At 45.3% G+C, this 15,693-nt stretch overlaps 2 protein-coding genes across 2 annotated transcripts in view; both read right to left on the bottom strand.

The window, feature by feature from the left end:
* The window catches only part of TSPEAR (thrombospondin type laminin G domain and EAR repeats), a 106,744-nt gene that overhangs the window by 30,091 nt on the left and 60,960 nt on the right, over positions 1-15,693 (bottom strand). The gene's annotated exons all lie outside the window — the stretch shown is intronic.
* On the bottom strand, positions 741-8,226 carry LOC308242744 (uncharacterized protein; the record flags this gene model as incomplete). The annotated part of the gene is made up of 2 exons (XM_080657213.1): positions 7,642-8,226; positions 741-1,133 (listed from the first exon to the last, which is right to left on the bottom strand). Exons 1-2 carry the CDS (start codon positions 8,173-8,175, stop codon positions 741-743), a joined length of 927 nt encoding a protein of 308 aa, XP_080513339.1. The 5' UTR covers positions 8,176-8,226.

The following is a 15,693-nucleotide window of genomic DNA, read 5'->3' as shown; positions in this document are numbered from 1 at the left end:
ACTCGATATCAGGGTTGGAGCAGCCCCTCCCACCCTCCCTCCATCAGGTCTCTGCTAACAGTGCAGCCCTGAGGGTGGACCACAGGGAAAGCCCCAGGCCCACGGTCTGTGCAGCAAGGAGCCCCATGTTTCTGATGGGACAGTGGGTGGAATGGCCCCGGGGCCGGACACTCCTTAGACCAGGACTTTCTGCAGGAGAGCAGCCTGAGGAAGCCCAGGCACAGGCCCAGCAGGCACTGACCTCCGGGCCAGGGCGAGATCCCTCCTGGTGCCCCACCAGGAGGAGTTAGGCCACTGCCCTTTGGGATCTCTCAGCCAATCATTTCTAGAAATATCCCTGACTGAAGAAGGCAATGTCTGGTGAAAACCACGTGTCCCCACCCTTCCCCATGAAATCAACTGAAGGAAACGATCAGGTGATGAGGTGAGTTTATTGGGGTGCCTGAGGAGGTGCTGACAAGCTGAGAGTAGAGTTCAAGTGACTCAACAGAGAAACTAGGAAGGAAGGACAGGTGTCCAGGGGCAGGCGGAAGCATCGTGTAGGAGGAAAAAGACGAGGGAACAGTGAGGGCCAAGGGTCCTGAGAGTAGACATCAGGTCAAGTTAGTGGAAACTGAGGGACTCCGTAGTGAGTGGCGGCAGCCATCTAACACAGCTCAGGACCAGACTGAGGGGTGGCTGGGAGGACCTCAGTCACAGGGTGAGACCTGAACCAGGCTGGCCCTGGGGGACATGTTTGCTCAGCAACAGGATGTCTGGGCTGAGGTGGGGACACAGCAGGCCGGGCGGGAGCACACGGGGCGGCAGAGCAGGGACATGCAGGAGGATGGGCGGCAGCAGCTGGGCTGGCAGGAGGAGGTAGAGCCACAGCAGGAGGAGGCGGACACGCAGCAGGCAGGCCTGCACACGGGGCGGCAGATGAGGGACACGCAGGAGGAGGGTCTGCAGCAGCTTGAAGGGGCTGGGCAGGGGGTGGCCCCAGAACACACAGGCTTGCAGCAGATGGGTGTGCAGCAGAGGGGCACACAGCAGGCCTGCTGGCAGGGGGAGGAGGTGCAGCAGGAGGGCTGGCAGCTAGCCTGCTGGCAGCATGTGGGCGTGCAGGAGCTGGTGCAGGAGGTAGTGCAGGTTGACTGGCAGGGGCTGGTCCCACAGGTCACTTGGCAGCAGGGGCTGGACATGCAGCTCACTGGGGCACAGACAAGGGTCAGGCAGGGCGTCAGCGTACAACAGCTGGGAGTGCAACAGGTGGGCTGGCAGCAGCTGGGGGTGCAGCAGGAAGGCTGGCAGCAGCTGGTGACACAGCAGCTGGGGGTGCAGCAGGAAGGCTGGCAGCAGCTAGGGATGCAGCAGGAAGGGGCGCAGCAGGAGGGCTCACAGCAGCTCTCTGGACAGTCGTCCACCTGCCAGGAGGAGTCCGTGCAAGTGTCACAGGTCCCGGGCTGGCAGGCACGGCTGCCATAGCTCATGTCATTGGAGCAGACGGACAGGGTGGATGCAGCCATGGTGGGGCAGTGGGGCTGGAGGAGGGTGTGAGTGTGTGAGGAAGTGTGAGGGTGTGATTGTGTGAGTGGGTGAGTGAGTGTGAGTGTGTAAGGTGCCCAGGGCTGTTGGCTTTTATACCCTCCTGGGTGTTTGTTTTCCAAGCAGGAGGCTCCCCACGCCTCCTTTCCTTGTTGATATTTTGAGCTGAGTCCTGGGAGCCCTCATTTCTTCTGGTTTATTTCCAGGAAAGAGTCTGCTGCTTGTAAATGTCTGTCATTGTTGAAGAGTGGGTTGACCCCTGCCCTGTGTGTGTTTCCTAAGCAAACAGCCCTGGAAACATCTGGAGTGGTGGAGCCCTGGCAGCCCCACCTGCCCTGCCGTGCTCCACTGCCCAGCTGTTCTCCTGACATTGCAAGGGATGGTTTGAATCCCAGAGTCAGAGACTGGGCAGCCGGGGGCTGAAATTGGGACACTGCTGCTCATCGCTGCAGGACATCCCCACACCCAGGCAGCTGAGGAGGGGGCACCAGCCACAGAGGAATGCAGTAAAGGGGAAGGTAGACGGACAAGGGTCTCAAACTGCAAGAATGACAATAGCTTTGACTATTTAAGCTCCTTTGCTTTCCAAATACTTTCAGATTCAGTTTACTGACAAGAAAAAACATCCTGCTGCAATTTTTATCGGGAGTGCCTCTAGTCTACAGATTAATGTGAAGGTATCTGACATCACAATATCTCCACCCATGAGGATGGTTGAATTCCCCATTTATTCATGTCTTATTCATTGATTTATTTCCTCAGCGTTTTTATAGTTTACATTATGTTAGATTTATGCTAGTTTTCATTTTGTGTATGTCATACATTTAAACAAAAAGTTTGAAATCCAGTTGTTTATTAATATTATATGGAGGTGGCAAAAGTAGGTTAAATTACCAGCCATCATTACCTAAAATATAAATCATAGGTAAGGATACAAAACAATAACAATAATAATAAGAAAAGTAATAAAAATAAGCAATACAATTATCAATAAACAAATAATAACGCAAGAATAAGTTGTTTTGAGAGAAACCAAGATGGCGGCATAGGTAAACACCTAAACTGCTGCCTCGCACAACAATTTCAAAACTACAACTAAAAGACAGAACGGACACCATCCAGAACCGCAGGAAAGCTGACTGAGTGAAAATTCTACAACTAGAAGGAAAGAGAAAAGCTCACAGAGAATTGGAGGTACAGCAAAGGGGCTTTGTGCGCGCAGAGAGGAAGGGCGGCTGAGAGCCTGGCTGACTTTCTCTGGCGGAAGGGGGAAGGGAGCCCCCGACCGCACTGAACCCCAGTTCTGACTGCACTGAACACCTGTTCCGGGCGAGCCCCTGGGGACCCACGCTCTTGTGGGGGGAGTCTGGACTCTCGGGCGGAGAATCGGGAGCCGGGAAAGCAGAGGACTGAAAGTCTGCTCGCGCCAGTGCGCACAAAGGCTGCGGAGGCTGCCACAGGCTTTCCCTAGCAGAAGGGAGTGAGAGGCTACTGATGGCACTGAACTCCAGTTCTGACTGAAGTGAGCCCCAGTTCTGACTGCAGTGAACCCCAGTTCCAGGCGAGCCCCTGGGGACCCACGCTCTTGTGGGGGGAGTCTGGACTCTCGGGCGGAGACTCAGGAGCCGGGGAAGGCGGAGGACTGAAAGTCCGCTCGCGCCAGTGCGCACAAAGGCTGCGGAGGCTGCCACAGGCTTTCCCTAGCAGAAGGGAGTGAGAGGCTACTGATGGCACTGAACTCCAGTTCTGACTGAAGTGAGCCCCAGTTCTGACTGCAGTGAACCCCAGTTCCAGGTGAGCCCCTGGGGACCCACGCTCTTGTGGGGGGAGTCTGGACTCTCGGGCGGAGAATCGGGAGCCGGGAAAGCAGAGGACTGAAGGCACACACGTGCGCGCAAGGGCAAGGCTGACGGGAAGCCAAGACTGAGACTCCACCCCATCCAAGCTGAGCACAGAGGCTATTGCAATTTGGCAAGCCTAATCCTATAAGGCTGTCTCCAGCACCGGACTTCTCCCAGCATAGACACAGCTGATCCTTACAGCCAACTGGCCTGGAGGTCAATTCTTCCCAGTGATACCAACAACAATAAAGACTTAATTACAACAAGGCTGTACACACAGTCCACAAAGGTGTGCACCAAGAGTGTCCACCTCAGGTTAACTGGGGAGGCAGACCCACTGGGCCAAATTGGAAACCTAGCACACAAATCTACCAACTCAGGGAAGCAGTGAAAATGCGGCGTCTAAGAATCAGATCACAAACAAAAGAAATGGAGGAAAACAAACGACTGGATATAGAATTCAAAACCACGGTTATAAGGCTTTTTAAGAATATCCTAGAAAAGGCCGATAAATATAACGAGACCCTCGAAGAGATGAAAAAGGACCAACTAGAAATTAAACATACACTGACTGAAATAAAAAATATTATACAGAGACCCAAAAACAGACAAGAGGAACACAAAAATCAAGTCAAAGAATTGAATTACAAAGAAGCAAAAAACACTCAACCGAAAAAGCAAAAAGCAAAAAAAAAAATCCAAAAAGTTGAAGATAATGTAAGAAGACTCTGGGACAACTTCAAGCGTACCAACATCAGAATTATGGGGGTGCCAGAAGAAGAGAGAGAGCAAGATACTGAAAACCTATTTGAAGAAATAATGACCGAAAACTTCCCCCACCTGGTGAAAGAAATAGACTTACAAGCCCAGGAAGCCCACAGAACCCCAAACAAAAGGAATCCAAAGAGGACCACACCAAGACACATCATAATTAAAATGCCAAGAGCAAAAGACAAAGAGAGAATATTAAAAGCAGCAAGAGAAAAACAGATAGTTACCTACAAGGGAGCACCCATACGACTGTCAGCTGACTTTTCAACAGAAACTATGCAGGCCAGACGGGAGTGGCAAGAAATTTTCAATGTGATGAATAGCAAGAACCTACAACCAAGATTACTCTACCCAGCAAAGCTATCATTCAGAATTGAAGGGCAGATAAAGAGTTTCACAGACAAGAAAAAGCTGAAGGAGTTCATCACCACCAAACCAGTATTATATGAAATGCTGAAAGGTATTCTTAAAGAAGAGGAAGAAGAAAAAAGGAAAGATAAAAATTATGAACAACAAATACATATCTATCAACAAGTGAACCTAAAAATCAAGTGAATTAAAAAAACCTGAGGAACAGAATAATCTGGTGAATATAATAGAATCAGGGGCATAGAAAGGGAGTGGACTGATAATTCTCAGGGAGAAAGGGGTATGGGGGGGTTCATAAAGAGACTGGACAAAAATCATACACCTATGGATGAGGACAGTGGGGGGTAGGTAAGGGCAGAAGGTGGGGTGGGAAATGGGTGGAGGGGAGCTATGGGGGAAAAAAGGAGAAATAATTGTAATCTGAATAAAGATTTATTTAAAAAAAAAAAAAAGAATAAGTTGTTTCATGTACTCATAACTATAAATTTACTTTTGCCCACCCCTGTATACAACTACCATTAATTTTTACTATTTTAAGTTTGCATTCTTCAACCTTGCCAAACTCTTATTTCCAGGAGACCTTTTGTAGATTCTGGGGGAGTTCTATGTGGACAATCATGTGCTCTGTGAATACAGACAATTTCATTCCTGCATTTCCAATATGCCTGCCTTTTACTTCTGTCTCTTGTCTTGTTGTGCTGGGTCAGACCCTCAGTCTGAGGCTGAATAGGTGTGGTGGGAGAGGACATCTGTGTCTGGTTCCTAGTCTTAGGGAAAAGTATAGTCTTTTCAGTAAAATGTGGCGTTGCCTGTGACATTTTCCTACATGCCTTATATCAAGTTAAGGATTTTTTGTTCATTCCTAGGTCACTGTAAACCTCAGAGGGAACTCTCTATAACCCATTCTATGAGGTCAGTATTACTCTGATACCAGAGCCAGACAAAGACACTACAAGAAAAGAAAGCTACAGATCAATATCTCTTATGAACATTGATGTAAAAATCCCTCAACAAAATACTAACAAACCCAATTCAGCAGATGAAGAGATTTATACACCTTGGCCAAGAGAGATCTATTGCTGAAATGCAAGGAAGTTGCTGCATATGATAGTGGATCAGTGTAATATACAACATTAACAGAATGAGGGAGAAAATACACATTGGTCTCAACTGATGCAAAAAAAACACCGCACATTTGAATGCAACACACTTTCATGATAAAAATACTCCACAAACTAGAAATGGAAGGAAACAGCATATATATAAATATATGTGAATAAAGAAATGAGTATGTACAAAAAACCTAAGCAAACATTATACTTAATTTTGAAAGACTGGAAGCTTTTCCTTTAAGATCAGGAAAAAGATAAGGAGGCCCACTTTTGCCACCTCTGTTCTCCATAGTGCTAGAAGATCTGGAAACCAGATAGCCAGTGAAAGAAATAAAAGGCATCTAAATGGGAAAGAAGTAAAATTATCTGTGTTCACAGGTGCTATCATATTAAATGCAGAAAATCCTAAAAATTCTTGGGAATGGCTCATTCTTTAAAGTTTGCTCTCAGCTTTGTCAGGTAGGACTGAACCACTGGGGCTAATTTTACCCACAAGTGACGCAATGCCCTCTGAGTGGTGTCCCCGAGGTCCTGAGAATCAGGACCATGTTGCACCTGGCAGGAGGGAATAGGCGCTACTTTGGGCATGTTTCATTTCTGGGATTAGCCCTCTAATTTTGTGGATTTCCCCAATCCCAGACTCACATGGGGATGCTGATCATTACTTCGCTGACACTTGAGGGAGACCCTTTGAGGACCAAGAGTTACTCAGGGCAGATCTCCCCTCTCTGGCACTCTGGCCATAAACACTAGCTGCCTGGGGCTCCCCCATCACCCAGGGCCGCCTATGACTCAGGGGTGATGGAGCGCTTGGGTTTTCCAGTTTTGCACAAGAGCCTGGAAATGCTCTCATGGCGGTGAGTGGGGCCAATTGTGAGGCTCACTTTGTGTGTTCCCCTCTCTCAGGGGGCCCTGGTGTGTGATCTTCAAATCCACCATCTGAATACCATGGCTCCACGATTTGGCTAATTGTTTGGTGAGGCCCTGGCAGGAGGTCCAGTCCCTCTGACTCTATCAGGGTTGGAGCAGCCCCTCCCACGCTCCCTCCCTCAGGTCTCTGCTAACAGTGCAGCCCTGTGGGTGGACCACAGGGGAGGCCCCCGGCCCACGGTCTGTGCTGCAAGGAGCCCCAGGTTTCTGATGGGACAGTGGGTGGAATGGCTCCTGGGCCGGACACTCCTTAGACCAGGACTTTCTGCAGGAGAGCAGCCTGAGGAAGCCCAGGCACAGGCCCAGCAGGCACTGACCTCCGGGCCAGGGCGAGATCCCTCCTGGTGCCCCACCAGGAGGAGTTAGGCCACTGCCCTTTGGGATCTCTCAGCCACTCATTTCTAGAAATATCAGTGGCTGGAGGGGATCCAGGTCTGGTGAAAACCACATTTCCCCACCCATCCCCCATCAAATCAGATGAAGGAAGTGATCAGGTGATCAAGTGAGTTTATTGGGGTGCCTGAGGAGCTGCTGACAAACTGAGAGTAGATGTCAAGTGACTCAACAGAGAAACTAGGAAGGAAGAACAGGTGTCCAGGGGCAGGTGGAGGCATCGTGTAGGAGGAAAAAGACGAGGGAGCAGTGAGGTCCAGGGGTCCTGAGAGCAGAGGTCTGGTGAGGACAGTGAGACTGCGGGATCCCGTCCTGAGTGGGGACAGCCACCTGACACTGCTCAGGACCAGATTGAGGAATGACTGGGAGGACTACAGTCAAAGGTGGGACCTGAGCCAGGCTGGTACTGGGGACATGCTTGCTCAGCAGCAGGATGCCTGGGCCAAGGTCGGGACTCAGCAGGCTTGGCGGGAGCACACGGGGCGGCAGAGCAGGGACATGCAAGAGGATGGGCGGCAGCAGCTGGGCTGGCAGGAGGAGGAAGGGCCACAGCAGGAGGAGGAGGGCACGCAGCAGGCAGGCCTGCACACGGGGCGGAAGATGAGGGACACGCAGGAGGAGGGTCTGCAGCAGCTCGAAGGGGTTGGGCAGGGGGTGGCCCCAGAACACACAGGCTTGCAGCAGATGGGTGTGCAGCAGACAGGTTTGCAACAGACAGGCCTACAACAGACTGGCTTACAGCAGACGGGTGTGCAGCAGACGGGCACACAGCAGGCCTGCTGGCAGGGGGAGGAGGTGCAGCAGGAGGGCTGGCAGCTAGACTGCTGGCAGCATGTGGGCGTGCAGGAGCTGGTGCAGATAGACTGGCAGGGGCTGGATCCACAGGTCACCTGGCAGCAGGGGCTGGACATGCAGCTCACTGGGGCACAGACAAGGGTCATGCAGGGCGTCAGCGTACAACAGCTGAGAGTGCAACAGGTAGACTGGCAGCAGCTGGGGACACAGCAGCTGGGGGTGCAGCAGGAAGGCTGGCAGCAGCTAGAGGTGCAGCAGGTGGGTTGGCAGCAGCTGGGGACACAGCAGGTGGGGGCACAGCAGGAGGGCTCACAGCAGCTCTCTGGACAGTCGTCCACCTGCCAGGAGGAGTCCGTGCAAGAGTCACAGGACCCGGGCAGGCAGGCACGGCTGCCATAGCTCAGGTCGCTGGAGCAGATGGACAGGGTGGAAGCGGCCATGGTGGGACAGTGGGGCTGGAGGAGGGTGTGAGTGTGTGAGTGTGTGAGTGTGTGAGTGAGTGTGAGTGTGTAAGGTGCCCAGGGCTGTTGGCTTTTATACCCTCCTGGTGTTTGTTTTCCAAGCATGAGGCTCCCCACGCCGCCTTTCCTTATTGATATTTTGAGCTGAGTCCTGGAGCCCTCATTTCTTCTGGTTTATTTCCAGGAAAGAGTCTGCTGCTTGTAAATGTCTGTCATTGTTGAAAAGTGGGTTGACCCCTGCCCTGTTTATGTTTCCTAAGCAAACACCCCTGGAAACATCTGGAGTGGTGGAGCCCTGGCAGCCTACCTGCCCTGCCGTGCTCCACTGCCCAGCTGTTCTCCTGACGTTGCAAGGGATGGTTTGAATCCCAGAGTCAGAGACAGGGCAGCGGGGGCTGAAATTGGGACACTGCTGCTCATCGCTGCAGGACATCCCCATACCAATGCGGCTGAGGAGGGGGCACCAGCCACAGAGCAACCCAGTAAAGGGGAAGGTAGACAGACAAGGGTCTCAAACAGCAAGAATGACAATAGCTTTGGCTCTTTGAGCTCCTTTGCTTTCCAAATAATGTTAGATTCAGCTTATTGACAACAAAAAACATCCTGCTGCAATTTTTATTGGGATTGCCTTGAATCTACAGATCAATGTGAAGGCAACTGACATCACAATGTCTCCACCCATGAAGATGGTCGAATTCCCCATTTATTCATGTCTTCTTTGATTTATTTCATTAGCGTTTTTATAGTTTTCATTATGGAAGATTTACGCTAGTTTTCTTCTTTTTTTTTTGTATGTCATACTTTTATTTATTTTTTTAAATATTTTCAACAATACAGATTTATTTATTTATTTATTTATTTATTTATTTATTTATTAAGGTATTATATGTGTACATATCTTACCATTATCCCCCCACCCCACTCCCATACATGCCCTCACCCCGCAATGTTCTGCATCCATTGGTAATTCTTATATGCATCCATATAAGTCCTTTGGTTGATTTCTTATTTCCCCACCCCCACAACCTTCCCGTTGTAATTTGACAGTGTGTTTGATGCTTTACTGCCTCTGTATCTATCTCTTTGTTCATCAGTTTATAATGTTTTTTTCTATCCACAAATGAGTGAGATCACGTGGTATTTTTCTTTCATTGACTGGCTTATTTCACTTAGCATAATGTTCTCCAATTCCATCCAGGTTGCTACAAATGGTAAGAATTCCTTCTTTTTTATGGCAGCATAGTATTCCATTGTGTAGATGTACCATAGTTTTCTGATCCAGTCATCTGCTGACGGGCACCTAGGTTGTTTCCAAATCTTAGCTATTGTAAATTGTGCTGCTATGAACATAGGTGTGCATATATCCTTACTGATTCCTGTTTCTAGTTTCTTAGGATATATTCCTAGGAGTGGGATTACTGGGTCAATTGGGAGTTTCATTTTCAGTTTTTTGAGGACACTCCATACTGTTCTCCACAGTGGCTGCACCAGTCTGCATTGCCACCAGCAGTGCACGAGGGTTCCTTTTTCACCGCAACCTTGCCAACACTTGTCGTTTGTTGATTTGTTGATGATAGCCACTCTGACAGTTGTGAGATGGTACCTCGTTGTCGTTTTGATTTGCATCTCTCTGATGTTTAGTGACTTTGAGCACGTTTTCATGTGTCTCTTGGCCTTCCTTCTGTCTTCTTTTGAAAAGATTCTATTTAGGTCCGTGGCCCATTTTTTTATTGTATCATTTATCTTCCTTTTATTAAGTTGTATAACCTGCCTATAGATGTTGGAGATTAAACCTTTATCAGTGATAACATTTGCAAATATGTTCTCCCATACAGTGGGGTTTCTTGTTGTTTTCTTGATGGTTTCTTTTGTTGTGAAAAAGCTTTTTATTTTGATGTAGTCCCATTTGTTTATTTTCTCTTTGGCTTCCATTGCCCTAGGGGCAGTATCAGTGAAGAAGTTCTTTGGCATATGTCTGAGATTTTGCTGCCTATGGATTCCTCTAGTATTTTTATGGTTTCCCGTCTTATGTTTAAGTCCTGTATCCATTTTGAGTTTATTTTTGTGTATGGTGTAAGTTGGTGATCTAGTTTCATTTTTTTGCATGTATCTGTCCAATTTTCCCAACACCATTTATTGAGGAGACTCTCTTGACTCCATTGTATGTTCATGCCTCCCTTGTCAAATATTAATTGCGCATAGTGGTTTGGGTCGATATCTGGATTCTCTATTCTATTCCATTGATCTATATGTCTGTTCTTGTGCCAGTACCAGGCTGTTCTAAGAACAGTGGCTTTGTAATACAGCTTGAAATCTGGTATTGAGATCCCTCCTACTTTATTCTTCTTTCTCAGGATTGCTGTGGCTATTCGGGGTCTTTTTTTATTCCAGATGAATTTTTGGAGAGTTCTTTCTAGGTCTGTGAAATATGCCGTTGGTATTTTAATGGGGAGTGCATTGAATCTATAGATTTCTTTGGGTAGTATGGACATTTTAATGATGTTGATTCTCCCAATCCATGAACATGGTATGTTCTTCCATCTGTTTACGTCTTCCTCTCTTTTTTCAGTGTCCTTCAGTTTTCCGTGAATGCGTCTTTTACCTTCTTGGTTAAGTTTATTCCTAGGTATCTTAATTTTTTTGGTGTGATGGTAAATGGGATTGCTTTTTTAGTCTCTCTTTCTGTAAGTTCACTATTGGTGTACAGAAATGCCATAGATTTCTTGGCGTTAATTTTGTATCCTGAACATTGCTGAATTCATTTATTAACTCTGTTAGTTTTTTGATGGAGTCTTTCGGGTTTTTTATGTACAATATCATGTCATGTGCAAATAAGAACAGCTTTACGTCTTCTTTTCCAATTTGGATGCCTTTTATTTCTTCTTCTTGTCTAATTGCAATGGTTAATACTTCCAGTACTATGTCAGACAGGAGTGGTGAGAGTGGGCATCCCTTTCTTTTCCTGTTCTTAGGGGAAATGGTTTTAGTTTTTGCCCATTGAGTATGATGTTAGCTGTAGGTTTAGCATATATGGCTTTTATTATGTTGAGGTATGATCCTTCTATTCCCACCTTGTTGAGAGTTTTTATCAAGAAAGGGTGTTGGATTTTGTCAAAAGCTTTTTCTGCATCAATTGATATGACTATGTGATTTTTATCTCTCAATTTGTTTATGTGATGTATCACATTTATTGATTTGCGGATATTGTACCATCCTTGCATTTCTGGGATAAATCCTACTTGGTCATGGTGTATGATCTTTCTGATGTAGTGTTGGATCTGATTTGCTAAAATTTTGTTGAGGATTTGGCATCTACGTTCATGAGGGATATTGGCCTGTAATTCTCTTTCATTGTGTTGTCTTTATCTGGTTTTGGTATTAGGGTGATGCTGGCTTCATAGAAGGAGCTTGGAAGTGTTCCTTCCTCTTGAATTTTTTTGGAATAGTCTGAGGAGGATAGGTTTTAGTTCTTCCTTGAATGTTTGGAAAAACTCTCCTGTTAAGCCATCTGGCCACAGGCTTTTGTTTGCCGGAAGCTTTTTGATGACTGCTTCAATTTCTTCCATAGTTACTGGCATATTGAGCTGTTTAGATTCTTCCTGATTGAGTTTTAGAAGGTTATATTTTTCTAGGAATATGTCCACTTCCTCCAGGTTGTCCAGTTTGTTGGAATAGAGTTGTTCATAGTATTTTTAAACAATCCTTTGTATTTTGGCGGGATCTGTTGTTATTTCACCTCTTTCATTTCTGATTTTGTTTATTTGGGTCCTCTCTCTTTGCTTCTTGGTGAGCCTGGCTAGAGGTTCATCAATCTTGTTTATCCTTTCAAAGAACCAGCTCTTGGTTTTGTTGATCTTTTGTATTGTTTCTTTGGTCTCTATGTCGTTTATCTCCGTTCTGATCTTTATTATTTCCTTCCTTCTGCTTACACTGGGCTTTTCTTGTTGCTCTTTTTCTAACTCTTTGAGTTGTAGGGTTAGGTAATTTATTACCATTGTTTCTTGTTTTTTGCAGTATGCTTGTAGAGCTATGAAGTTCCCTCTTAAGACTGCTTTCGCTGTGTCCCATAGATTTTGGATTGTTGTGTTTTCATTGTCATTTGTTGCCATGATGTTTTTTATTTCTTCCTTGATCTCTCTGGTAACCCAGTCATTGTTTAATAGCATGCTGTTTAGTCTCCATGTGTTTAATTTCTTTGGATTGTTTTTATTGCAGTTGATTTCCAGTTTTATGCCACTGTGGTCTGAGAAGACGCTTGATATGATTTCTATCATCTTGAATTTGAAGAGACTTTGCCTATGTCCCAACATATGGTCTATCTTTGAAAATGACCCTTGTGCACTTGAGAAGAATGTATATTCTGTGGCTTTGGGGTGAAATGTTCTGAAGATGTCAATTAATTCCATCTGGTCTAGTGAGTCATTTAGGATTGATGTTTCTTTGCTAATTTTTTGTTTAGAGGATTTGTCCAATGGTGATAGTGGGGTATTAAAGTCTCCTACTATGATTGTATTGCTGTCAATCTCTCCCTTGATATCTCTAGGAGATTTTTTTATGTATTTGGGTGCTCCTGTATTGGGTGCATATATGTTTACCAGAGTTATTTCTTCTTGTTGGATTGCTCCCTTTAGTATTATGAAGTGGCCTTCCTTATCTCTTGTTATGTCCTTCACTTTGAGATCTAATTTGTCAGATATAAGCATAGCTACCCCAGCTTTTTTTTCATTTCCATTCACCTGGAATACCTTTTTCCATCCCTTCACCCTCAGTCTGTGTGCGTCTTTTTTTCTGAGGTGGGTTTCTTGTAGACAGCAGATATATGGGTCTTGTTTTCTTATCCAATCCGTTACCCTATGTTTTTTGATTGGGGCATTTAATCCATTTACATTAAAAGTTATTCTTATTCTTTAAGAGTTATTTTTATTCTTTACCCCTGTGTTCCTTCTTCGCTTCATAAATATATATATATATATATGAAGCGAAGAAGGAACACAGAGGTAAAGAATAAAAATGGTGACAAATAAGTACCTATCAATAATAACTTTAAATGTAAATGGATTAAATGCCCATATATATATATATATATATATATATATATATATATATATATATATATTTTTTTTTATAGCAGACCCTTTAGCATTTCTTGCATTGCTGGTTTGGTGGTAATAAATTCCCTTAGTCCTTTTTTGTCTGTGAAGCTCCTGATTTCACCTTCAATTTTGTTGTTTGTTTTTTTAATATATTTTATTAATTTTTTACAGAGAGGAAGGGAGAGGTATAGAGAGTTAGAAACATCAATGAGAGAGAAACATCGATCAGCTGCCTCCTGCACACCTCACACTGGTGATGTGCCCGGAACCAAGGTACATGCCCTTGACCGGTATCGAACCCGGTATCCCTTCAGTCTACAGGCCGACGCTCTATCCACTGAGCCAAACTGGCCAGAGCTCACCTTCAATTTTGATTGATAGCCTTGCTGGGTACAGTATTCTTGGATTCAGACCCTTCCTTTGCATGACTTTGTATATTTCATTCCATTCCCTTTTGGCCTGATGAGTTTCTGTTGAGAAATCAGTTGCTAGTCTGATGGGGGTTCCTTTGTAGGTAACTTTCTGTCTCTCTCTGGCTGCTTTATAGATTCTTACTTTGTCGTTGGTGTTTGCCAATTTAATTATAACATGCCTTGGCATTGGTCTTTTGGGGATCTTTTTGCTTGGGACTCTGTGGGCTTCTTGAATTTGTGTGGGTTTTTTTCTTCCCTATATCAGGGAAGTTTTCTGTCATTATTTCTTCAAACAGGTTTTCTATTTCTTGCTCAGTTTCCTTCCCTTCTGGAACCCCTATTATGCGGATGTTGTTTTGTTTCGTGTTGTCCCAAAGTTCCCTTAGGCTCTCCTCCTGCTTTTTAATTTTTTTTTCCTAGAAGCTGCTCTACTTGGGTATTTTTTCCCATCTTGGTGTTTGTTTTCCAAGCAGGAGGCTCCCCACGGCTCCTTTCCTTGTTGATATTTTGAGCTGAGTCCTGGGAGCCCTTTTTCTTCTGGTTTATTTCCAGGAAAGAGTCTGCTGCTTGTAAATGTCTGTCATTGTTGAAGAGTGGGTTGACCCCTGCCCTGTGTGTGTTTCCTAAGCAAACACCCCTGGAAACATCTGGAGTGGTGGAGCCCTGGCACCCACACCTGCCCTGCCAAGCTTCCCTGCCCAGCTGTTCTCCTGATGTTGCTAGGGATGGTTTGAATCCCAGAGTCAGACAGGGCAGTGGGGGCTGAAATTGGGACACTGCTGCTCATCGCTGCAGGACATCCCCACACCCAGGCAGCTGAGGAGGGGGCACCAGCCACAGAGGAATGCAGTAAAGGGGAAGGTAGACCGACGAGGGCCTCAAACAGCAAGAATGACAATAGCTTTGGCTATTTGAGCTCCTTTGCTTTCCAAATACTTTCAGATTCAGCTTATTGATAACAAAAAACATCCTGCTGCAATTTTTATTGGGAGTGCCTTGGATCTACAGATCAAGGTGAAGGCAACTGACATCACAATGTCTCCACCCATGAGGATGGTTGAATTCTCTATTTTTCATGTCTTCCTTGATTTATTTCATCAGCATTTCTATAGTTTACATTATGTTAGATTAACGCTTGTTTTCTTTTTTCATTTTGTGTAAGTCATACTTTTAAACAAAAAGTTTGAAATCCAATTGTTCATTAATAGTATATGGAAGTGGGCAAAAGTAGGTTAAATTACCGGCCATCATAACCTAAAATATAAATCATAGGTAAGGATACAAAATAATAACGATATTAATGAGACAAGTAATAAAAATAAGCAATACAATTATCAATAAACAAATAATAACAGAAGAATAAAGTGTTTCATGTACTCATAACTATAAATCTACTTTTGCCCACCCCTGTATACAACTACAATTAATTTTTATTACGTTAAGTTTCCATTCTTCAACCTTGCCAAACTCTTATTTCCAATATGCCTGCCTTTTACTTCTGTCTCTTGTCTTGTTGTGCTGGGGGAAACCCTCAGTCTGAGGCTGAATAGGTGTGGTGGGAGAGGACATCTGTGTCTGGTTCCTAGTCTTAGGGAAAAGTATAGTCTTTTCAATGGAATGTGGTGTTGGCTGTGAGATTTTCATGGATGCCTTATATCACGTTAAGGATTTTTTGTTCATTTCTAGGTCACTGTAAACCTCAGAGGGAACTCTCTATAACCCATTCTCTGAGGCCAGTACTACTCTGATACCAGAGCCAGACAAAGACACTACAAGAAAAGAAAGCTACAGGTCAACATCCCTTATGAACATTGATGTAGAAATTTCTCAAAAATGCTAATAAATCAAATTCAGCAGCAGATGAAGAGATTTATACACCTTGGCCAAGAGAGATCTATTGCTGAAATGCAAGGAAGGTGCTGCATATGATAGTGTATCAGTGTAATATACAACATTAGCAGAATGAGGGGAAAATACACACTGGTCTCAAC

Source organism: Plecotus auritus, assembly GCF_963455305.1.
Source record: "Plecotus auritus genome assembly, chromosome: 2".
NCBI classification, from domain to species: domain Eukaryota; kingdom Metazoa; phylum Chordata; class Mammalia; order Chiroptera; family Vespertilionidae; genus Plecotus; species Plecotus auritus.
The sequence above is the reverse complement of the archived record's forward strand: the minus strand, read 5'-3'. Positions and strand labels throughout refer to the sequence as shown.